This window comes from Barbatula barbatula (genome assembly GCF_947034865.1).
Source record: "Barbatula barbatula genome assembly, chromosome: 3".
Taxonomy (NCBI): Eukaryota; Metazoa; Chordata; class Actinopteri; order Cypriniformes; family Nemacheilidae; genus Barbatula; species Barbatula barbatula.
The window spans coordinates 1,469,342-1,493,119 of NC_136764.1; the positions used below are offsets into that span (position 1 = coordinate 1,469,342).

General features: G+C 44.7%; 2 protein-coding genes across 7 annotated transcripts; both read right to left on the reverse strand.

Annotated features, from left to right (window-relative positions):
• Nucleotides 1-312: 312 nt before the first annotated feature.
• On the reverse strand, nucleotides 313-6,077 carry tox4a (TOX high mobility group box family member 4 a). Of its 2 annotated transcripts, XM_079453401.1 has the most exons (10): nucleotides 5,601-5,949; nucleotides 5,185-5,299; nucleotides 4,995-5,060; nucleotides 4,601-4,906; nucleotides 4,237-4,494; nucleotides 3,815-4,153; nucleotides 3,661-3,741; nucleotides 2,852-3,583; nucleotides 2,582-2,727; nucleotides 313-2,359 (listed from the first exon to the last, which is right to left on the reverse strand). In XM_079453401.1, exons 2-10 carry the CDS (start codon nucleotides 5,287-5,289, stop codon nucleotides 2,302-2,304), a joined length of 2,091 nt encoding a protein of 696 aa, XP_079309527.1. In that variant the 5' UTR covers nucleotides 5,290-5,299; nucleotides 5,601-5,949; the 3' UTR covers nucleotides 313-2,301. The 2 variants fall into 2 exon arrangements, with proteins under 2 accessions (XP_079309527.1, XP_079309528.1); XM_079453402.1 differs by having other exon boundaries at nucleotides 5,185-6,077.
• Nucleotides 6,015-23,777, reverse strand: chd8 (chromodomain helicase DNA binding protein 8). Of its 5 annotated transcripts, none has more exons than XM_079453392.1 (39): nucleotides 23,537-23,777; nucleotides 22,747-22,869; nucleotides 21,114-22,066; nucleotides 20,755-21,027; nucleotides 20,556-20,672; nucleotides 19,960-20,438; nucleotides 19,767-19,881; nucleotides 17,578-17,781; nucleotides 17,362-17,430; nucleotides 16,637-16,692; nucleotides 16,434-16,551; nucleotides 16,265-16,348; nucleotides 15,928-16,065; nucleotides 15,635-15,756; nucleotides 15,179-15,422; nucleotides 14,857-15,033; nucleotides 13,769-13,912; nucleotides 13,579-13,677; nucleotides 13,325-13,484; nucleotides 12,868-13,078; nucleotides 12,587-12,782; nucleotides 12,321-12,491; nucleotides 11,938-12,228; nucleotides 11,614-11,834; nucleotides 11,334-11,536; nucleotides 11,071-11,227; nucleotides 10,883-10,972; nucleotides 10,695-10,798; nucleotides 10,497-10,620; nucleotides 10,315-10,390; nucleotides 9,953-10,227; nucleotides 9,639-9,886; nucleotides 8,834-9,472; nucleotides 8,383-8,726; nucleotides 8,213-8,299; nucleotides 8,010-8,111; nucleotides 7,824-7,934; nucleotides 7,618-7,722; nucleotides 6,015-7,474 (listed from the first exon to the last, which is right to left on the reverse strand). In XM_079453392.1, the coding sequence occupies exons 3-39, from the start codon at nucleotides 21,987-21,989 to the stop codon at nucleotides 7,097-7,099; spliced, it is 7,608 nt and encodes a 2,535-aa protein (XP_079309518.1). In that variant the 5' UTR covers nucleotides 21,990-22,066; nucleotides 22,747-22,869; nucleotides 23,537-23,777; the 3' UTR covers nucleotides 6,015-7,096. The 5 variants fall into 5 exon arrangements, with proteins under 5 accessions (XP_079309518.1, XP_079309521.1, XP_079309520.1 ...); XM_079453395.1 differs by having other exon boundaries at nucleotides 8,383-8,723; nucleotides 9,639-9,871; nucleotides 23,455-23,541; XM_079453394.1 differs by having other exon boundaries at nucleotides 9,639-9,871; nucleotides 23,455-23,541.
• Nucleotide 23,778: the final 1 nt, after the last annotated feature.

The following is a 23,778-nucleotide window of genomic DNA, read 5'->3' on the forward strand; positions in this document are numbered from 1 at the left end:
ATATAAAATCAGTTTTATTTTGAAGACTTCAAGACTCGATATTTAACCTCACATTAAGTTTTTAATGTATTATCATGTCCATCTCACATTATGTGATTATCTACTGTGTGATTCACACGTTCGAGCACAAACGAACAGCAAAGATGATGTTGAAATAATGTTGAGAATAGTCAAATTTGCAGGAAATACTTTCATTATTTCAGCTATCCCCATATGTATGTGAGAAACAGGCTGAATGCCATAATATTTAATGCCAAAAAACTTAACGACAGTCATTAAAATAAAGGAAAATCAGAGACAAAAACATTTTATATGGCATAGAAACATATTTCTTTAATAAACCCATGTACATTAAAGAAGGTATGAGGGTACGTACATGAGGGCTCTCAAGTTTTATCAAAAGTTTGGAGTGAGATTACATTTTAAAAATAATAACAATTGCTAAATCTGATAAAGGACAGAGAAATTCTTACAAACAAGACAAATAGTTTGATATTCTTTTATTATTTATCAAAAATGTAAAAAGATCTGCCCCCAAACAAGCCATCAGATCAATGTTCACACTGCACACATATTGTAGTAGGATTGTAGATCATGTATATGAAGATAAGATAGAAACATAACTGAAATGATAACCAGAGCGTTCTTCTTAAAGAGATGTAGCCCAGTCTTAACATAGCTGAAAATAATATTAATGATGCAGAATTTAAAGCTTCTTGCAAAGCAGATTCAGCAACAACTCAGCATGACTTTGGCAATATTCCCCAACATCAGCATCTATATAAACCAAGAATCATCAAATCCAAAATGCCTACAACATGACATGAAGGATGCATGACATGGTTTAATACAAACACTGCTCAAATGTGCCATATTCACACCAATATTACATAACGTTATAAGATTAACGTCATTTCATGTGAATAGGCCACATTAAATAAAGGCTAAATTACTAAATTTATTAAGAATAAAAATATAGTTATTACTGCTCTTGATATTGTATTCATGATTTTTTTATGTCAGATAAAACATTAAGAAGCATGTGTTTGCATTTTTTTAGACTTCGCAGCAAACTATTTGAGTGCGATTATATCGGGTTTTACGTTAGAAAATCTCCACATTGTTTCTTTTAGCAACATTAAGCGTCAAGTCAGCTTTATTTTACAATTTTCATTCAGCTGTACAAGAAAACTTTTACTATAAGCAAAAGGTTATGCAAGTCAAAACAGGTCAAATATCAGCCAGGCTATAAATTCCAATATATAGTTAAATAAAACTATCAAATTCGTGTATTTAAACCCGGAATAAACAGAAAGCGAGCGAGAAACATCTGTGAAACAGCGACTTCTGTAATAATATCGCGTTATAATGTACGAAGCTGATCGTCTCTGTACGCGATATACCGATGACTCATCTACGCTTCTCATTGGTCAACACGTTCGTGCGCTGTCTATGATTGGCTGTAATGCTCAGAGCTGTGAGTAACACGGAAAAACTACCTGAAGCACCGCGATCAAACGCGTGAACGTATTAATGTTGTAACGGACACGTTAGTTCATCTACACATTTTATGTGCCTTGTTTATGAATTGTATAAAGCGGAACAAGTGTCCCTTTACTTGTTTAAATGTGTGTCTGGAGAACACTACTACATGGTAAATCGTGTTTCGCGTAAACTATACCGTCATCGCACAAATACACCAAAGAGCATCTCATTAGAAAGGGACCCAATAAAACACGTCCACTTATGGCTGCACTTTATTAATACTTGATTAACATTTGTAACGCCGTTAAAAAGTCAGCAACACATTTTTTTTCCAAAACAAAACCCAAAAAGATTTTACACAAGAGCATTTCCAGACAGATCTAACACAAAATGTGTAAATGATATAAAAAACTAAGTTTTCATTATTCTTCTACATCTCAAACTTGTCCGAAGCATTTTCATGTGTCGTAATTGTGACGATTTCTCACTTTAACACAAATACTAGCGATGTGTATATATAAAAATAAATCAAGGTCCGAATAAAGTACAATACTCAATGTAGGTCATCATCCAACAGCTTCAATGGAGAAACAAAGCCTTCAGTCAAAACATGAGCTCAAAAAGTATAATCAGTTATACATTTAACCCAAACACACTCGACTGCCTTGGATTTGCACTGCTGTAACAAACGCTGTCTATTTACAAGGGAATAAATGAGACCTCAATGTGGGTTTTTCCGCCGCTGATTCCTCACTTTAAATACAAAATAACACAGTAGGATTCCATCATCTTGACTTACAAAAGACATCATTTCATTTATTTGACAGCGGTTGAGTTATGGCTCCTGATCGAGCACCAGGCCATGAAAATGTCCCTGTTAAAAGAATAAACACAGAGAATCGGTTTACAATATATAATTGAATATATTTGCATAGTTATCATATTTTAATTTGAAAATAAAACAATTTTTGAAATAATATTTGATCTTTTGCGTTGGCACCGTTTGGACTAAATCAAGCAAAGCAGGTCACCAAGAGTACGGTTTTACAAATGTGAGACAGGTTGGCTACTTTGAAGTTTTGTGCCAGAAACCCACCTGCAGTGTGTGGCTACACACTCATTGCTGCAGTATTCCTTATCCCAGTCGCGGCTATCCACGGCCAGGTTTGTGCATCCAGCACGGACGCACATATTAGGAGCAGAAGAGGAAGCTGCGGGAGCGACGCTAACCTCCATCTCCATCTGAAAAAAGTAAGACCATGTGTGTATCAGAGTTTTTGCCAGTACTCTACATGTACAGTACTGCTCAGTTGATCGCAGAATGTCTCACAAACAACTATCACACCAAGTCATAAAGCAGAAATACCTCCTCCGAAGCGAGTTCCTCCGTCACAACCTCATTTTCCCCGGTGACTGGTTGCTCGTTGACTTGCTCCACCTGCACCTTAACAGGTGCGGAATGTGCCGAGGCGGCGATGTTGGACAAGGATATAACAGGGTTGGAACTTGTTGCTGTAGTCACAATAATCGGCGTGGACAAGTTAGAATGCAAAGAAGCAGGCACAATCTTTATCTGGAGAGGAGGCGGCGGCGTAGCAGTGACAGCCAAAGAACTTCCCATCCCTCCGTGGGGCTTGGGCTGGAGAGGAGGCGGGGCTTGCGTTTGCACCATCTGCTGCAGACGTGGTGGAGGAGGAGTGCCCTGCATCTGCTGCAGCGGTGGAGGCTGCCGGCCAGCGGCCTGCTGCACGCTTCGTATCGCAGCCGGAATCACCGTCACCATGGACGTGGGAATCTGATGGAGCTGAGCGCCTCCCTGTAACATTTGCTTGGAGATGATGATTTTGGTGACGGTGGGTGTTGGACTGGGGTTAGGGGGAAGGGGTTGACCGATGGTCAGGGGTAAAGAACCCGTGCGGGAGCGGGTGGTGACTTGGGGCAGGTCGAGGATGATGTTGGACGTGCAGATGTTGGTAATGGTGTTCTGGTCAGGGATGGGGGTGATCCGTGCGGGACGGGGAGGGGCAGCGGCAACGGGTGTGGGACAGGGGGCAGATGCAGGAGTGGAGGGAGCATTATCCTCCACCTCAGGAGAGGGCTGGATGGAAAACAACAGAAAGTAAGCAAAGGAAAAAGAAAGCATAACAGAGGAAGAGCTTGAAGTTTTTTACTCACGTTTGAGAGCTGATTTGCTCTGTAGGCTGCTAACGCTTTCAGATACTCTTTCTTCGCTGCTTCTGTTTTCTTCTTGTAAACCTGCAAAGACCGAAACATATCAGCTACAGTCCCAAGGGTAGAAACGTTTTTGATCGGAAGAATCATGCCACACCTGTTTCTGCTCTTCTCCAAGACTGTCCCACATGGACGCCACGATCTTCGAGACCTCCCCAAACGTGGCATTTGGGTTCTGGCCTTTAATGGCCGACTGGGTGTCTCTGAAGAACAGAGCATAAGCGGACACCGGTTTCTGTGGTTCATTAGGATCTTTTTTCTTCCGGCCTTTCTTAGCACCAAGCACTGCTCCCACGTCTACATAAGTCCCGGGTACCATTGTCGGCTTACCACCCATCCTTCTCACGACAGCTGGAAGAGCGCTGGAGATCTGCACGGACCCCGTCAAGCTGGGTACGTGCGTCATGATCGTGGATGAGTCCACCAGCATGGTTTTCTAAAACAGAGGGAAAGGTTTCAAAGCACAAGACAGAGAAATGAAGGGATCAGGTCAGCGATGGAGAGATCCGTGACACTCACTTGTCTAAAGTCTTCCATGTCTTCATCCTGCAGTGAGCCTGAAGGAGATGGTGTAGTTGACAGCGGCTGGTCAGGTGACTTTGACACGCCGGCTCCACCACCACCAAGGCTGAGCCCTAAATGAGCACTTAGATCTGAATGGTCTATGGTAGTGAGCTGGTTGTGTCCTAGGAGACTGTGGTTCATATCGTTTATTGGAACATCAATAGTCATGGAGGAGGAACTATTGAAATGGGAGCCAACCGAATGGCCCAGATCCTAAAAAAATAAGATATTGATCACTTTGAAAGGAATTTAAATGCGTTTTCTTGTGAGATGAAAGCAAGATAATAAATGCTCAGTGATGACACTCGACAGTGCTTACCACACCCAGAGTTGCGCTCAGTAGAGCACTTTCTCCTGACTGGTTAATGACACTCAAATTCAGGTGGTCCATGCCCCGAGATGATGGATTCATGAAAGCCGATGCAAAGGAGGGATCGTTCCCCCCCACCACAGAATTACTAGCGAGACTACTTCCGACTCCAGGACCCCTCGAGCCCCCGGCCTGTTCGGCCAGCTCTCCGAAGTGAGCTTCCACATCCTCTATAGTGAGAGCAGAATCTGGATCTAGGGAGATGGGTGGGATTTCAAACTCTTCATCTCCCAAACTGGGTGTATGGAACGTTTGCTAGAAAAGAGCAGAGAGGAAACATGTGTTTTGCAAGTCGAACTCACAAAAACAAACTGTTTGCATTATGCACTGGAGTAAATACTACCTCAGATGACAGAAAATGATGGCCAGGCCCGCTGATGGTCAGGTATGAATCACTGCCACCTGTGAACTAATAAATTGAAGGTTGTCCAGAATGAATACAGATCACCAGTAAAACTTCACAGGCGCATTAAACATTCATATAACGTTGTATTAAAGTAACACTGTTCAGTGTTAAACGCAAATGAACTTACTTTGCTCACAGTATCGTATCCGTTGTAAGACGAGTTATCCATAAACTCAGAATCCACATGCTGACCAGTGCCGTCAGAGAGATCCGGGTAAAAATTCAGATCCATGATAACCCGTCTGACAGCACAAAGCAAATCTTTAAGTATTTGGATATTACGGACGACGGGCCTTATAACAATCCGACACACAAACGAAGGACTTTTAACAAAGAAAATCAAAACGTCGCGACAGAGAGCGAGCTACAGTCCGGGCGATTCAAGAAAAACAAACGGCATTCACAAAAGAACCAAAAAACACCACATCGCCTTCCAGCACGTGTCCCGGGATCTCCGTCGATCGCCTGAACAATGCGAATGCTTCATCGATTCCCACAAATATCGCCAATAACCTTTAAAATGTGCTGTAGATGTTGGCTTACCAGTTTAGCACGCTAGCACCATCGGCTAAGTTTAATCGGCTGCATAGTGCTAGTTCACAAACGTGTTCAAACCCAACGTGGTTTTATTCAACACCAAATCTGCGGTTTGATTTCTCAAAAGCCTCAGTAAATAAAAGCTTAACTGCATTTTCTAAAACATGAAGAAAATCGATGAACGGGGTTGAGCTAGCAACGAGCTGCAAGTGCTTCGGGACGGACCGATTAGATCGACGTTCTACTACTCTTGTCTGTTTCCGCTAACAAGTCCGTTTAATCGCACACCGATCCCGTTTTGTTTTTACAAATAACGTTATTTTTCAACAAGCGATCGATGTCTATCTTTTCGGCCAGTCGTTTAAATAGATATTTTGTTTAAATAGCCAGAAAACACTGATATAGTTAAAGCCGCTTTATGCCATTTAAAACCTCTTTATTGAGAGACGTCTCAAAATGTCTGGTTTTGTATTCGTGCAATGGAAATCAATGACGTCCAATGTTGTGTAGTGATCAACATTCTTACAAAATACAGGTTTGGAATGACGTGTGCTAAATCCATTACATTAAGCACTTTGTGATTTTGAAGTTATGTAAATATACGTTAAGTATAACTGTCCAACGAGAAAGTTTAACCGTAACAATTAAAGTTACTACATTTAAACCAGTGGTCATACATGAGCCACGTAAAATGAGCAAGAACTTGAGAAGAGCACAAGAAAAAGGTTGCTCTTTCATTTAGTACGCTTGTCAATACAAATGTTTACACAAACACCCCACGTTTGTGTTTCTGTAGGTATATAAAGTATGTAGTAAACCACACACGATGCACAAAATGATTTCAACAGACATGTTTCCACTGTAGACTGCTATTCATATTTATATCACAGAGACAGTTGATGTCAGTTCATGAAACGGGAATAAACTCATAATCTTTGCATCATTGCAGGCATAGGACTTTGTACAATACAGCCATAATCTGTCTAACAACGTTTCAGTATCTAACCTTAAACCCAGAGTCCTACCCCAAAACCCCCCCGCCCCCCTCCTACGCACACACATACAAAAAATGATATACATCCAACGAAAGCATGTTCTTCACGAGACCGAGGCACAGCTCAGTGCACGAATCCTCCGGCACACTGTTATACAGTTCAGCCTGAGGGTGGGAAACCAAACAGCTCCTTTCCGAGCCATAAATGACGAACAGGACCTGCTATGGGTAAGTGACACACATTTCAATCATCAGCTGGAATTGGTGTTTTGCGCAACGTGCCGAACAAGATGTAAAAAAGAAAACAAAAACATGAGTGACAACTGTCGCTTTCCTCACTCTACACAAAACAGTCCAGTAGAAGTCCAACCCAAGAAAAAAAGAAATCCTGTTACTCAATATTTAAAGCGATAACATCAACAATAATTATAAAAATAATGAAGGAAGAATATAATAAAATAAAAGACTGTCATGATCTCTGTCTACTACGTCAAACATTGCGATTTGGTCAATCCTCTGAACTCGAGGAAGAGTCTGAATTTTTAGGTGCCATGATGACATCATCCAAAATGGCCTCTCTGTCTGAGCTTTCGTAGCCACCCTGCGACAAACTGTCGCCGCCGTCCATATCGAGCGCGCTCGGCTCCATTTTCACATCATAGGCAGGGGTGAGGAAGTGGTGAGATGATGCGAGGTGACCGCTGTCTTCCAGTTCCTCGTCATCCATCATGTACGCCCCGTCGGAAACTAACGTCTCGCCTTCGCCGCCTCCCAGGAGAGGATCGTCGGACTGGATTGAAGGGGCGGAGAGGTAATGTCGGCTCTTTTTGGGAGTTGAAGCATGGGGACTCAACAGTCTGTGGAATAAACTCTCCGGCAAGAAGCCCTAAAATTCAAAGAATGGCATTAAACAGTGTCGTGTATTGGTACTTAATATTGCAGGAGCTGATAAAACCCGCTAGCCTAACTGTACAGATGTGAAAATGACAAGTGTTTGGTATAAACAGATTTAGCACAGGAGGCACTGACCGAGTTGCGAACAGTCTCGGACCATTCTGCTGTTACAGCATGGTCAGGATTCTCCTCCAGGTGCTCCCTCAGGTCCTGTAGTGCAGGGCCGTATATTCCACCAAACTGAAAAGCAACAAGCCATGAACTCGTCATCAAGATCAATAGAATACCCAGCCACATTTCTCAGGAACTACTTAAATATTCAACAAATTGGCCTTCCTCACCTTCTTGCCCGTCCTCAGGTCTTTGACTTTCACCCTCTCACTTCCTGTAAGCGCTACTCCTTTTTCCACCTTCTTCCTCCTCCTCTTCCTTTTGGTCCTGTTCACCAGCAGCTGCAACAATGAGAGAAACATTACCAGCTGAGTCAGTCCAAGCAGAAGTCAAAGAATGCTCAGAGGAGTGCTTACCTCTAACATGTCTCCCTCCACCTCATAGTCTGGATTCTCCTTGAGCCAGTTGGGAAGGTCCCTTCTTCGAGGAGCATGGAGAACTCCCTCTGAATCTACCAGCTAAAGTCCAGACAACCACAACGTTAGCATTGAACATAACGTTTGAGGCATCCATGTGTTTGATGATTTCTAGATGTCTGTGTGAGACTACATTTCTGTACCTCGTGGTCCTTTCGTTTCTTGCGTCCACTGTCTTCTCCATTCGGCATTAGAGCTTGCTTAGAGAAGGTCAGCTTCAGACCCTCCTCCTACATTAAAATACCCAACATAAAGATGTAAACAAACATTCGTTCCCAGTATGCAAACATAACCCATTTAAGATTCTGAGCACCTTCAGGAGTTTAACTGTGAACTCTGTATCTTGGCCTTCAACAGATTCCGCAGACAGGGCGCTGTTGCTTTTGCGTGCGACCCGTGGGTAACCCAGGTCCCCTCCAAGGCCATGCTCTTCAGACACTGCACCGAGGTGAACGTCAGGGACGTAGCGGCGGCCCGAAGGCCACTGTCCCGTTAGAATGAGAGAACAGAGGTTATCGATTCTGTTTATCAACACGCGATCCTTAGGCCAGTCGACTCTGAGAGGGTCAGTTAGAGACTCCTGTGGAGCACCGTCTTGGGATGGTGTCAGGGAGAGGATGCTGTTTTCTTCGTCACCATCACACATCTTAAGAACTGCTGTTGAGAGATGACTCATTAGTTACAAATGACAAACAATCAACTCCAAATAAATAAATTTGTCCCAGAAAATACCTAATGTCTTAAACGGAGATGCATCTCCTTACCTCGTTCTCTCTCAGCATCACTGTCTCCGCTATCGCTCGAGCTGCCGGAATGACGCGAGGAAGACGACGAGCCCGAGTCCGAATCAGAATCCGAGTCTGAAGCCCCTTCCCCTCTTTCTCCCTTTCGCCCACTGGACCCAGCATGTTTGCTCTTTTTCCAGCTCCAGCCGGCTTGCCCCCCAACTTTGCCCGCTGAGTGTGCAAACGGCGTGACCGGGGACTCCGACTGACACAGAGTGTCCACCCCCAACAGCCGAGAGTCATCGTCTAGCCCCTCCTCTTTGATGCTGGTCTGCTCTTGTGATTGGCCGAACCCCAGAGTCTGTGAAGCCGCTTGCTGGTTGTGGAGGTAGTCGAGGCGGGCCTGGCCGAACGAGTATTGGGGGTCAGAGAAGATGGAGAGTTCGGTTCGGCTGACGCCATGTCTGGAGGCGGCTAGGAGCAGCTCGTGGTCGTGCTGTGGGACGTTCCACCAGTTGGGGAGTTCCGAGCTGGCTGGCGCCAGAGCAAAGCGTTCCTCCAGCAACGGGTGAGTGAGAACGCGCTCACGTAGCCGGCACAGCAAGCTGACTCGGTAGAGTGTCCGCGAGGCTCGCTCTTCTGTGATGGGTGCCAGGGACTGAGACATTTCTTGAGATTCTGCAAATCGATTAATGTAAATCCAAACTAAATTTTTCATGCATCACGTTATCCATAAGTTTCAAGCTCTACCTTATTTCCAAATACAAAAATATTTAAAGAAAACGTGGCATTGTAGAAGTAAAATTTTAAGCGGTTTCATACTGACTCAAAGGTATAAACGTACCTTCTCCACATGCGGGCCGAAGGTGACACACTTTCCGACACATGGACATGAAGCACTTGAAGTAACGTGTCAAGCTCTCATCGGTTTTCTTATCCAGTCGAGCGAAAGAGCGGAAGCGGGTCCAGTCCATGTGATGTTCGTCCCCTTCCGTAGCATTGGCCTCCTTCTTTATCCTGTCCACACCGAAGGTTGATACCACCCTGTAAAAATCGCACTCCTCCCTACGGGTCCACCTGAAAATGACACTCCTATGAGAACGTTGGACAGCCAGATAGAGGAGTAATCTTCAGCAGGAGCATTCTTGGAGAGCTCACCTTTGTTGACGTTCTTGCCTGGCTATCTCTTTGAGCTTAGTGGCCTGTTCACAGCGTCTACGTCTGCGATCGCCCTTCTCCGCAGCCTCCATCTTAAGTTGCTCCCGTCTGTAACTGCGCTGATATGCTGTGATGAGGCGTCGCAGTCGAGCTGTGAGCGATGAGCTTGTTGGCCAATAACACAAATCTGAGGATGCAGAGGCAGGGCCTTCTGCCAGCACAGGGGCAGAGCGTTCCTCCACGCATATTTCATTGTCTGCGTTCACAGAATCAGCCTGAGGAGCAAATGTGAATGTCTATCAATTATTTTAAGAACTTGAGTAAACACATAAGAACGTCCCAGAACTCAAGAATTAATTTACCTCCTCGTAAACTTCCTTGGTGTGTCTGGCTGCAGGTTTGAACTCTGGATCCTCTGAGTACTTGTCATAGTCCGCTCTGAGAGGGAGCAACAAACCCACAAGGTCACACCGAGCAGCAATACTTTGGGAGTCATCAGATAAGCTGCCATGTAACAGTACTGAGTTACAGATCTGAAACTCACCCGTCCCCGAGCTCTCGGTCCGCCGCTTGCTGCTCAGCGTTAATGTCCTGCTCATTCGGCCGTCCACACCGCTCGACAAAACACAAGCAGGGGTCAGCACGCATGGTGGTGTACATCTCATACCCTAAAACACGGATGCAAAATATTAGTTTAAAAAACAAATGAAATGTAAAAACCTGATATGTGGGACACACGTACCATGCTTATAAACACCGATAAGCAAGCATCGGTCGGCTTCTGCGTCCCACCAACCAGACGGAACATCCTGCTGCTCCATTTCAGGCAACCAGATATCAATATCTCTGCATTTAAACACACCCGCCGTCAGTGAAGTGTCATTTGTGTGTGTGTGTGTGTGGGGGGGTAAGATGAACCAATAACTGTACCTGGCATCAGCTCCACTCAATACAGAATCAGCGTGGTCTCCAATGACCTCCTGCTTCAGGTAATAAAGCATACGTACTCTCAGCAACACTCTGAGAAGAAAAGATCAGAATGTTAAAATTCAAAGTGGTCATTGGCTACACAAGCAGGACTTTAAGGGATTACGGGTGTGTTCCAAATGAAAACATACTTGTTACACTGGTGCTTGAGGTGCTTGCGATAACTGTCGTCCAGAAGTAGACTGTCAGGATTGTACTTGCGAATCCACTCTACCTTCTGCACATCAAAAGAGCTCTGAGCCTTCACCCGCTTGCCCTTTCTGCCACGAGGGACCGGGATGGACAGACCTACAGCACAGGAGAAACCCCTTGTGAGTGTTTTATAAAAGCTTACTGCCTGCTTTGCATGAAACTGCCTCTTGTCAGAAGAATGTGAAGGGCATGGGAGCCGTACCAGAATGGTTAAGCAGAGCTTGAGGTTCTCGTCCATTCTCTGGCGGGGTGATCAATTCCCAGATGAAGCTCTTGATGTTCTCATCTCCACGATAATGTATCAGACAGAAAACAAGGATCACTCGGCAGATGGTCTCCACGTCTCGCTCGCTGAGACGCCGCTTACACCGAGCATGAGCCAGGATATCTCTCCAGCGCCCCCACCTGTACAGACAAAGTGTCATAATATTCCTAGAGCCCGCCAGGACACATCATAATCACAAAGAAACAAATTCACAAACCCATAAACAAGAAGGTGTTTCTCCACTCGGAAGCAGTCTGTGCGTCCGTAGCCTGTGCCTGAATGCCGGTCTGACCGTCGGGAAGCACGGGATTGCCGAGAGTTATGTGGTGGGTAGTCGTCGTCACTGTCCAAATCCGACAGCTCACCACCCTCTCCGCGCAGAGTGGAAAACTGACGGGTCTGCTTTCTCACTCTTGGCGTGTCAATCACAAGGGTATTCTGCAAAAGGTTTGAGAGAAAAAGGAAATTACAGATGCAGAAATTAATAGGAAAACCGATGCAGTGATGAAGATCAGAACCAAGTTAGAACACTAGACTCTACCTTCCTGTTGAGAGAATCCATGTCTATATCTGCTTTATTGGCCCATTTTTGCCAAAACTCAGGGTCATCCAGAGCAATATCCGTGCGGTTCTCAGACGCCACAAAACTGGCTTTGGAGAATGTGGATCCTTTTCCTTCGCTCTCTATTGTGATGGTAGTCGCCCTTCTCTGCAGGATCTGATCGATGTCCTCCTCACAGAAGCGACTACCTTCGTCGTTCTCGTCCATTATGGCTGCATAAGCACCTTTACGAAGTAAATCCTCAATCTCTTTCTTGGAAAACTGTTGTATCTGAGGAACACAAGTTTACCAATGAGTGATTATTCATCTCAGGCTATTTAAACCTGCAACGAGGAAGCTGCGCATCCCGCTTTCATTCTTACCCCATTAACATTACTGTCCTTGTTCCCACTCATGCTTTGCAGGACAGCTCGATCAAGTCCGAGTTTAAGGCTGGCTTTGTCTAACATTTCCCTCTCGTATGAGTTTCTGGTGATCAGACGATACACCTTTACTGCTTTAGACTGACCGATACGGTGACAGCGGGCCTGAGCCTGTAAGGTGCCGCAGAGAAATTAGAGGAATGAAATTAAGAAATGTGACCAATCATTTATTCACATGCAATTACGATTATAAGTGTCATTTCAACCTGAAGATCATTTTGTGGGTTCCAGTCCGAGTCGAATATGACACAGGTGTCAGCAGCTGTAAGATTAATGCCCAACCCTCCGGCACGAGTACAAAGCAGGAAGACAAACCGGTCTGAATCCGGTTTACTAAAGCGATCAATGGCCGCCTGTCGCATGTTCCCTCTGACGCGGCCATCGATGCGCTCATACAGGTATCTATCAGAACATTCAAATTTAATATCCACACAACAAGTCAAACACGAGAATGAAGCGGACATTTTTATTTATTTCCTGGATGTACCTCTTGTGTATGAGGTAGTCCTCAAGGATGTCGAGGCAGCGCACCATCTGGGAGAAGATGAGCACCTTGTGTCCTCCAGCTTTAAGGCGTGGAAGCAGCTTATCCAGCAAGACCAGTTTCCCAGCGGAGCGCACCAGGGCTTGAAGATGGAAGTCTGCAGCCATAGGATCATACACCTCCCTCAGCTCAGCCACTATCTTCTCCTCAGCTCCTGCACAAGGATGGGAACAGAAGGTAGAGAACTGAGACAGCGGTGGAAGTTGTAGATGTAAAGGAAGAGATGTGTGGATGAAACGCTTTGAGCATCCAAACACGTTATCGTGGGTGACCAATAAGCAAGAGATGCCACGGTAACAAAGTATCAAAGTTGATGGCAAATGCACACAATTTTATTCATGTATGAGGTGATTGAGAGGCAACTTTGAAGGTTGTTGGGTTATGGCGTAAAGTTCGGCACCTGTAATGAGGTAAGGATGGTTGCAACACTTTCGCAGCTCCATCATGGTGTTGAGGAGATTGGGCACATTGCTGTTATGTGTGGCGCCCATGCTGAGGAAGCTAAAGTTACGCTCTAGAATAGCACGGTAATACTTCTTCTGAACGTCAGTCAACTCCACCTGAGAAACACAGCGTTTCCCTTCATCAGAATCAGACATATAAAAGCAGAAACAGAATGGTTATATTAGAGCGCAAGGGAATCCTGAACTGTACCTCTATAATCGTCTCTTGTTTCGGGGCAAGGTTCTTTTCCACGTCCTCCTTCAACCTACGCAGCATCATAGGCTTCAGGATAGACTGCAGTTTCTGGACCTGATCAAAACAGAGAGACACGAATTAAGCACCGCTGACCTTCTCAACAGCCAACATTGTGCGTCCTGGTTTTGTAGAAGCGTTTCTCTACCTGTTCCTCTGTTTTCAGATCTCCAAACTCTCGGAGAAACTCGATTTCAGAGGGAAACTGAGCTGGTTCCAGGAAGTGCAGAAGGCTGAATAGTTCCTCTACTGTGTTTTGCAGTGGCGTGCCTGTCAACAACACTTTATGCTCCTGTTAAAAAAATATAAGAAAAAGATGAGTAATGAAAGTCAGAGAGGAAGCCACATTGCACAAAGCTAAAACCTTGAAGTTTCAGTAATTACACATACTGTATCATCAATGGCAATTTGCAAAGCACGACTAAAAACAACAGTGTTAACCTATATGCTGTACAAATAATAGGATCTAAAATTTGTAAAAAATAAGCCTGAATAAGAAAACTAAGGTGGCGTTAATACTAGCATGATTTCCTTTATCCTTAATGCATAACTCTTGCTACGGCTACGCATGGCGTTTACACTAGCCCCAAAAACAGAGACTTTTGGTAACGCTGCAGACACGGCTGTAGTTTGAAAATTCCAGTTTGAGTTTCTGTATAAACCAAAAAAAACTAAGACTTTAAATACGCAGGCGTGGGTGCCCACATCCACTTACTGGTTGGGTTGTCCCTGTCATTTGAGCCATTACACTACCTGATAATGACCAGCCTAACAACAACGGTGTAAACAACAGGCTTGTTTGACTTCAAGCTGCGCTGCGTACTCTGATCGACACAATGACATTACAGCAACACGAGAGAGTATGGAGAGCCATGTGCTTTCAAAACGTGCTCACAGTACTGCAATGTCATCCGTCTATCGGTCTGCGTAGGGCCGGATGAAATCAAACAAGCCTAATAACATGGATTACCTCATCTATCCACACGAGGAGTTCCTTGCATTTCCTTTTTTCTGAAACGCATGTGGAAACGGCAGTACAAATGAGGATCGTTTTCGTTTTAAAACACTGTTTTGTACGACAATTGGCTTATGTACACAGGACCTAAAACTAATAATAGCACTGTTGCACGCAATGCTACAGAGATATGTCGCAGGCTAAAACCATGACACATTTGAGTGACTACATATAGACGTTCTCCGGTCCAGGATGAGGTCAAACTTTATCAAGCTACTTACTACTTCAAGCATCTTAAGGCTGTCCAGGAGTTTGCAATTCCTGTTCTTCAGACGGTGAGCTTCATCAATTACGACACAGCGCCAAGAAATCTCTTTCAGCTCGGGGCAGTCTGACAGAATCATCTCAAAAGTTGTGATGAGAGCATCAAACCTATAGGCACCTGGAATGAAATGTTCCTAGAGAAAACAGAAGAACAAGATGTTCATAAAAAGCTTAAACCTCTTACTGATATTAATTTAAACAGCATCGATGGTAAATCCCATATAAACAATATTATATATTTGCTATTAACAAGAAAACAAGCACCGCATTTGAACAGACCTTGTCATCTTTGCAGTACATCTCATACTGCTGGATCATCTGTCTGCTGGCCAGACTGCCGTGATAAACAATAGCATTCATATCGGTCCAGGTGGAGAACTCTCTTTCCCAGTTTGTGATGGTGGACAGTGGCGCGATGATGAGGAACGGCCCCTGAACTCCGGCAGAAAACACCTCGGACAGCAGCGCTAGGGACTGAATGGTCTTACCGAGACCCATCTCATCGGCCAGAATGCAGTTTTGCCTTTGGAGGAGGACGAGGGGGAAAGACAATTTCAAAAATGTTATGTGCTACATGTTTATTTAATAGAGCAGAAGCATATAGACAGCCACACATTTACAAAAGCTACAAAATCCCCATAAACTGATCGAACGCCACATGAAAGCCTCTTTAGCCCCTCTTAGTACTAAGCTTCATTCATCTGCATGTATCAGGAGGGTAGTTGTCCACGTTACCTGTTGTACCAGTTGAAGAGCAGCCAGTTGACGCCTTCCAGCTGGTATTCTCGAAGCTGATTCCCATTATTATACTCCCTCGACTCGTCCAGCTTCTTCCAGGAACTAGCAGGGGGTCGAGGCTGACGGAAAAGCAAGTCATGATGATACAAAGCAGTCTTTTCTCTCACTCATTGAAAACATAATTGAGACACCACCACTGGCGTGTAGACGGCCGAGGTCATAATAATCATACGATAATCAGACATCGTGAGAGGAGACATATGCAAATGAGTCGGAGTACAGAAGCTTACATTTCTCTTGAGACGGGGCTGGCGACTTTGAATCTTCCTGAATTCTTCCACTTTTCCTTCATCAACATCTTCCTTCAGCTCCCAAGTAGCATCTTCATAGGGCAGTGAGCCCCACTTCACCAGGTAGTACACAACCGGCTATGAGAGAGAACACAGGATAAAATGTTTGAACCGATTTAGAAAGTTTATTATTTGTATTCAATGTAAGGAAGGGTAGAGCAAAATATAAAGACTTTCTACCGTCTCTTATGTTGCGTGACTCAAACTCATTCGTTAACAGTTTGAATCGGTCTTACAAACTTTGTTCTGTACAAAACAATGCAGAGGAAACCCTTACCTCCCCATTGTCCTTATCAACACTATGCGATTCATCCAAGATACGATCAACCTCCATGTAGTCTGGATTGAAGGGCTCCTCATCCTACCCAAGAACACATTCAGCAAGACAAAACCAAAAGCCAAACACGCTAGAATATTTGCATAAATTCATCTTCACAGGGTCTCACCTCTTGGAAGATATTCCTCATCTGTGCTTGTTTGGTCTTGAATCTCTTGAGCTTCTGATGGATCCTCTTGTCTTTCTCCAGCTGCTCAAGACTGGCCCATTCACAGTGCATGTACGAGCTGTAAAAACACATCACAATTTACGATCATATTACCAGAATCAAATGTGTTCGGTACACTCCAATCAGAACTCAAGTTGACCTACTAGTTTTTGTATTTGACAAAGAATTCTTCCACATTGACATAATGCCCGGGAGAAACCTGCAAGAGTAAAAGGAACACACAAGTCAGAATGATTCCTGTAAATGTTATATTAGTTTAGTTATTTATTTATGTCATCTATACAATTCTTTAAATGAAATCCAATTAGGAAAACATTAATCTCAACAGTTCAGAAAGTTATTTTTAGTGCTGAAAATATAATTGTATCGTATCGAAATATAGCAGCGGAAAAGATAAAGAGAATATTTCAGAGACGTTTTGCTGATTTAATAATTTACCATTCACATGTATGTTTTTATATTTCTTCCAAATATTGTAAATATATTTGCAGAAACAGCTCAAAATAACAAAAAAGATGCTCTGTATAGTTGTTCATATTCACTTTTAAGCGAAACAACAATATTTGTACAGGAAAAGTTCAAAAATGATCTTTTATGTGATAACTTTGATTTATATCAGTTATCATGCGCCTCATCTGGCTGTCATTCTTTCACATTGCTGTTGAATGACTATGTCACTCCTGAGACACTCACTTCAACAGACACTGGACTAGAACGGCCACAATACATCTAGAAATGCTGATTTTAAATGATTTTTTTCACACGGCTGTATATCGAACACACTAGTTCATTTTTAACTATTTTGAATATTATAAAAGGGAAAAAAATAAATAAGGCTCCACTTCCTGGTTTGCAAAACATTACTTGCCTCTTTTTTGGTCAGCCTCATGGACAATATTTTATCCACAATAGCAGCATCCTCCTCACTTGGGTTCTCCTGAAGCAAAAATCAGATTCACGTTCAGACACTCATGGATAAACCATGACTCTAAGCAATAATGTCAATGCTGACAAAACCAGTTAAAAGAAACAATGTCAGCAGTTGAAAAAAGTCCAACTCGCTATGACTAGCGTGCTGACGCACCACAAAAAACTGCATGCTTGGAAGACCATCTCCATCGAGCTCCGGTTGGAGTTCTCCTCCCATGGCCTGAGCGTGGCTTACAGTAGACACAACAGGAGTGGTCACGTCAACGTCCGCATCCATTTCGTCCTCATCGTCTGTGATTTTGATGTCCAAATCTTCCGTATACTTCTTCCTCTTAACCTGGCGGTTAGAGCGCCGCTTCTGTTTGACAGACAGACAGGTTTGCATAACCTTATAGTATATATGTTTTCTTGTACAGCTGCTTTGAAACAATGAAAATTGTAAAAAGCGCTTTCTAAATAAAGTTGACTCGACAGACAAGGAACAGCCATCAGACACATGAGTCACTGCATGACAGATTATATATTAGAACAAAGAGGTGGCAGTAGGGCTCCACGATTTATCGTATTCAAATCGCGATTAAATTGATGTGCAAAGACTGCGATTATGTTTTATGCGCAGCTTGTTTGTGATGCTCGGCTCTGTGGGAAATGCCGCTCCATCTGAAAGCACTTTGCAATTGAATTGCTTATAACGTGCATTTAAAAAAGCGACACTCGTCAAACATCGTCATTATAAATTTACTTTACTATCATGAAAATACGGGGGAGGCTTGTAAAACAGTGATAGGAAGATGCCAGATAGGAAGACAGCATTATTAAGTATACGCATGGTTCTTCTTCTGTGCATCAGCGTGAGAGCGCACCTGCATACGCATTTAACCATACTTCACTACAAACTGCGCTTTAAAAACAAACAGCGCGCTTTTCGATTAAATCGTGCAGGGTTGGGTATTTTCCGATATTAAAGAACAAAATGTTAAATAAAAAAATTACACAACAAATGCACAATTAAAGTAAGTGAATGGAGCATAAACAATCACATTACTAGACAGATGTTGGTGTTTACGGTTTACCCTCCAGCTACAACTAAATGCTCGCTTAATAGTTGAATTAAATATGGGCAGAAATTTTACAGAGAGCCTTCTTGGCTACATTATATGTGCATTCTTTTAAAAACAGATGGTATGCATAATGAATAAGTATAATCATATGCCTATACATGCAATCAAGAGTAAAAATCTTGACGGACTAGATGTCTAGAGAACAGACTGACAGGTGCTATAAGGTTTCAGCACTTTCACTGCTGTGTCTCGATTGTCTTTCTTGTCAAATGCGTTACTGGGTTAAAGGGGAAGTTCACCTTAAACTCTACTCTGTGTGATTTTTTTAAACATGTTGAGAGAACTTCCGTCATCTTCGGAGCACACGTGAAAATAGTGAGAGATTTCCAGGCCTCCTCATAGACATCATGGTGTCAGTTTTTGCCAAGGTCCAGAAAAGTACTAAAGACATCGTTAAATTTACCCATCCGCATATAGTGGCTCAGTTACATTTTTTTGATAAGACGAGAATGCTTTATGTGCGAAAAACAAATCAAAATAGAGACTTATTCTGGACTTCTTTGTCGTCGTCTTCTTGGACGAGAGCACTTTGACGCATAAGTATTAGGTTTGTGCGCTGAACGCCGCATGGGGCTTGACCCTATTGGATGCCCACGCTCACAACACGGAAAACTGCTCTCGTGAACACAGGCCATACACCGACAAGACAGAGGAGAATTTATCGATTTAAGTTGGTATTTTGGTCTGTTTTTGGCACATGGAGCATTAAAAAAAATTCAACTGAGCCACTATGGATGGACCAACGATGTCTTTAGTACTTTTCTGGACCTTGACACCCTGATGTCTATGAGGAGTCCTGGAAATCTCTTGGATGTCACCTAAATATGTTTACTTGTGCTCCGAAGACGCCGGAAGTTATCTAAACATGTTTAACACGTTCGTGGGTAAGTAAAAATTCACAAAGTTTATTCTTGGGTAAACTTCCCCTTTAAGAACGAGCTCCTTCATAGCAAGCGCTTCATTGATTTAAACGCGTTTAATTGGGATTGCTTGCTTGCAATACAGACAATACAGAAATGAGGCACCGAAATCTGCGTTTTTTTATTAAGTCCAGATACATACCGGATACAGGTTTCGGTACCCAACCCAAGAGGTGAGTTGCATGACTCAAATCTTACTATCAAAGTATGAGCTGCTTTAAAATCTATTATTAATGTTCATCACAATATAGTACAGACTGACATGTTTCTATTGTCATAGAGAGCCCTTGAGCAAACAGTACCTGCGACATGTCCTCCTCCAGCGTACGGGGTGAAACCGGTGGGCTAAGATCTACATCTGAGTGGTCAGAGGATCCATTTCTTTTTCTTTTTTTACCACCCACTAGCGTGATGGTGCTATGAAGAGGGAATAACGTGTAAGAACAAGAATATTTGGGGGGGGGTTCAAGGTACAAGCAAGCAAACATGACTTACTTTAGTTTAGTCTTGGCTTTACTTTTACTGCCACCAACAACCCCTCCTCCAGTTCCCGGAGCCTTCGCCTTAGATTTCTTGTCTCCACCCACCACCACTTTTCCTCCTCCTGCGCTTGGGCTTTTCTTCTTGCTCCCTCCTCCTCCACCGCCGCCTCCTTTCTTTTTGGCCCCTGCAGCCCCCGCGGCACCCTCCAGGTCTGCCGAGGTCTGTCCAGCAGGAAAGTCATCCTGGTTCAGGACGCGGGGGATGTTCCTCTCACCCCTGGCTTTGGCCCGTGCGATGGCCTCAGCGACAATGCGATTGGCCTTCTCCTGCTTGCACAGGGTTTCCACTTTTCGCACGGGTTCCTGTATCCTAGCCAGACGCACACCGGAACACGCAGCTGTAGTGTTTGTGACGGCTGCAGAGCCGGCGGCCGATGTGTTGATGACTTTCACCACGGAAATGGTACCACCGGCACTGGACACCACGCTGGTCTGTGGAGAAAGGACACGGGTAAGATGTGTAAATGTAAGTGAACAATAAGCCAAAATGAAATTAAACAAATAACTGAAAACATGCCAACATGAAAACGTGCCAACAAGACATCCTACCTGTGGCTGCAGCAGTAGTTTAAGAGGCACCGCCAGCCTTTGTCCTCCCTGGCCTTGAGAAATCTGCACTACCTGAGGGCTGCCACCAGCATTAGCTCCCCCAGAAACTAATTGGAACTATCGGACACACAAAAAGCTTGTTTTTACTCTCCCGAGCACATCCTCAACACTTACACATGTGACCTGTCCTATTGCTCACCTTGGCTCCCTGTTGGTTGGGCTGCTGTTGAACCTGCAGCTGAATAGTGAGCACCTTCGGCTGTGCTCCAGTTTGACCTGCTTTGGCTTGGGCGAGAGCCGCCAGCTGGCTTCCCTGCAAGACCAATTTCCCTGGCAGAGAGCCCAACACCAGCCTTGGATGCTGGCCTTGTTGACCTGCAGCGACAGTTCCCCCTACAGTCAATGTCCCGGCCTGGGCAGCTCCGCCTTGCGACGGCTGCTGTAGCACCAGAGTGATCCTCTTAGCTTCACCCTAACAAAAGAGAGGCGGTAATTGAGCACATGAAATACAAAGCAGCACACGAAGATCGACAAATCTCAATGAGAGCAGAGACTGACTTGCTGTGGCACCGCTGAGAGAGTGACTCCTTGTGGTCGGACACCTGCAGAGGCTGTAACACCTGGAGCCTGTGCTTGCTGCTGCACCTGGACCTGAACCTGCCCATGCTGCGTCTGGAGCTGACCCTGCGTCAATTGCACCTGCATGGGTTGTGTCTGCACCTGTGACTGGGTTTGGGGTATGGAGGTCAATAAGACCTGCTTCATTGGGCCATTTGGAGTCTGTACCAGCCTCTGGACCCCAGAGCTCATCTTGACCTGCCCCTGCCCAGGAGACGTCGCATTTAACACCGTCCCACCGGAAACAACTGCCATTCCGGGTCTAAGAGGGGTTCCTGTTAGAACTCTGGTGAGGGTGACTTTCCCTGGAGAACCTGTGGCTCCTGTGACACCCTGCAACACTTGAGTCTGACCCTGAGGACCCTTCAGAATGACAATCTTGGGGCCCGACTGCCCCGCCTGCTGAGTCTGAAGCTGCTGGGTGGTGACCTGAGAGCTCGATACGGGTACTCCAATTGGGGAGCTCAGGAGAACGGTTGCTGCCCCGCTGCTGCTACCGGCAACAGAGAGAGAAGACTGAGGCACCGCCTGAATAGATATTGGAGCTTGGGAAACTGAGATGTCTTGGGACATCTGGGTCGGCTGCTGTATTTGAAGAGTTTGAAGCGGGACAGAAACAGGTGTCGGGACAGCATCACCGAGCACAGGGATGCCGGGAACCGCCGTGGTATCCGCAGGTGGGTCGACTTGGCCCAGGGCCAACTTCAGTGCCTCCTCAACCGGGTCTGAGGAGCCTTGGGAAAATGCATCCTCCGGCAGGGAATCCAAATTGAACAGTGGTGTGTCATCGAAAAGGTCCATAATAGGGTCTGCCATCTTTATAAAGAGTTTGTGAAAACAAGCAAAGAATGTGTGATATCCAGTGTTGGTACGCAAACATCCAACGAGAGAATCTGGAGATACGCCGTGAAAGAGACACAATGTCAATGAATACATCAAATGCAAGATATCTTCACTCAATATAAAAATGTGCAATAATGCCATGCATTGTATTCTATATAATTCTAATATAACGCGGCTCAAAAACTATGCGACATTGTAAATAAGCGCTTGAATTCAGGTTTATTTACATAACACTTTCTTTCACCCTTGCGCCAATCAAAACCCGTACGTGACTCTTTCTTCTGCGGAACACCAAAGATGTTTTTAAGAAATGTGTCATTGCAATGGAAGTCAATGGCGTTCAATGCTGTTGGGTTATAAACATTCTTCCAAGCATCTTCTGTCATAGTTGATTGAAACGACACGAGGGTGAATAAATAAAGGCTGAATTTTCAGTTTCGGATGCACTGATGTTTCCAAACATCTACACAGATAACGTATTGGTGCTTTAACACACGCCACACCTCACAGACCAGTGGTCCTCAAACTGGGGGCATTTAAGAAACAAATACATAATATGCCACCAAACATCCTAATGTGTATGACACATGTTCTTGGTTCAAGTAAAATGATGCGTGTTTATTTTGGGGGGCTCCAAAGCAATGCACTCTGCACAAAGGGGGCTTACAAGGAAAAAGTCCGAGACGCATTACAGTGTATTGAACTTGTATGAATAATGCATGAGGGTTACCTGAAATGAATGATCAGGGAGTGAGGAAGAGGTAAGAGAGTTCCTTTCCCCTGGAGTTACTTTTGGCGTCTCTGGTCGGACTGATCACAAAGACATCCATCAATAAATGCGCGTACTGATGCCCTGAAGAAGACGAGGAAGACATTCATTTCAACAAAACAAAGCATAGATGTAATATCACATTGCGTTAGACGCCTGACAGACCGGTGTGTGCGTTCGGGTTATCACAACACTGTCACGAAGCTCAAAATCGTGTCATTTAAATCAATGGCATACGCTTAACGCGCACAACCTATACAACCCGCACTTTAGATAAACGCAATCGATGCGGTCGACCTGCCATCACACGAACAAACAGTCCTGAAGACAAACCCCATCAATGTTCACAATGGCGTTTCCTATCGCCGTAAATGCTCATGTTCGTGGCAGATCACTTCGTTCTCTCCGACGTGACCGGCATCAGCGTCATTCATAATACACCTCGCGGTCTCCCGTTCGGACCGTCTTTCAATCTCTCTCATCAACAAACCGGACCAAACCAAAGGCAACGTGCTACAAACCCCACAGCCCGACTACGAACAGACACGGGCAAGGCCGCAAAGCTGTTTCGACTTGACTGGGTCGCGTTTTCTAGTCAGATATGCCCTCGTAACGCCGCCATCCGCTGCCCCGACTTTCCCCGCGATGATTTCGGGGTGCTAAATTTACCTTTGCATCGACACACATGGCTTTCTCCGTCTCACAACACTGTACGATTACAGGAAACGGCCAGCGTAGAGCAGGAACTAACCTCATGCCAGACCTGGCGTAGAAGCGCGGCCCCGATCTCGCCCGCCGGCCGCTGATTGGCCCGTCATCGGAGGGCTGACAGGAGTCAAACATTCTATTGGAGGGAAAGGCCGTCAATCATTTCGGCGTGCGGCGCGCAGGGCGGGAGACGGCGGGGGTATCGGCCGTACGGTAGTTCGGTTGACGACGCACTGAATGCGGCCTACCTCTCGTCGCGCGCTCGTTAGAAATAAACCGGCAGCG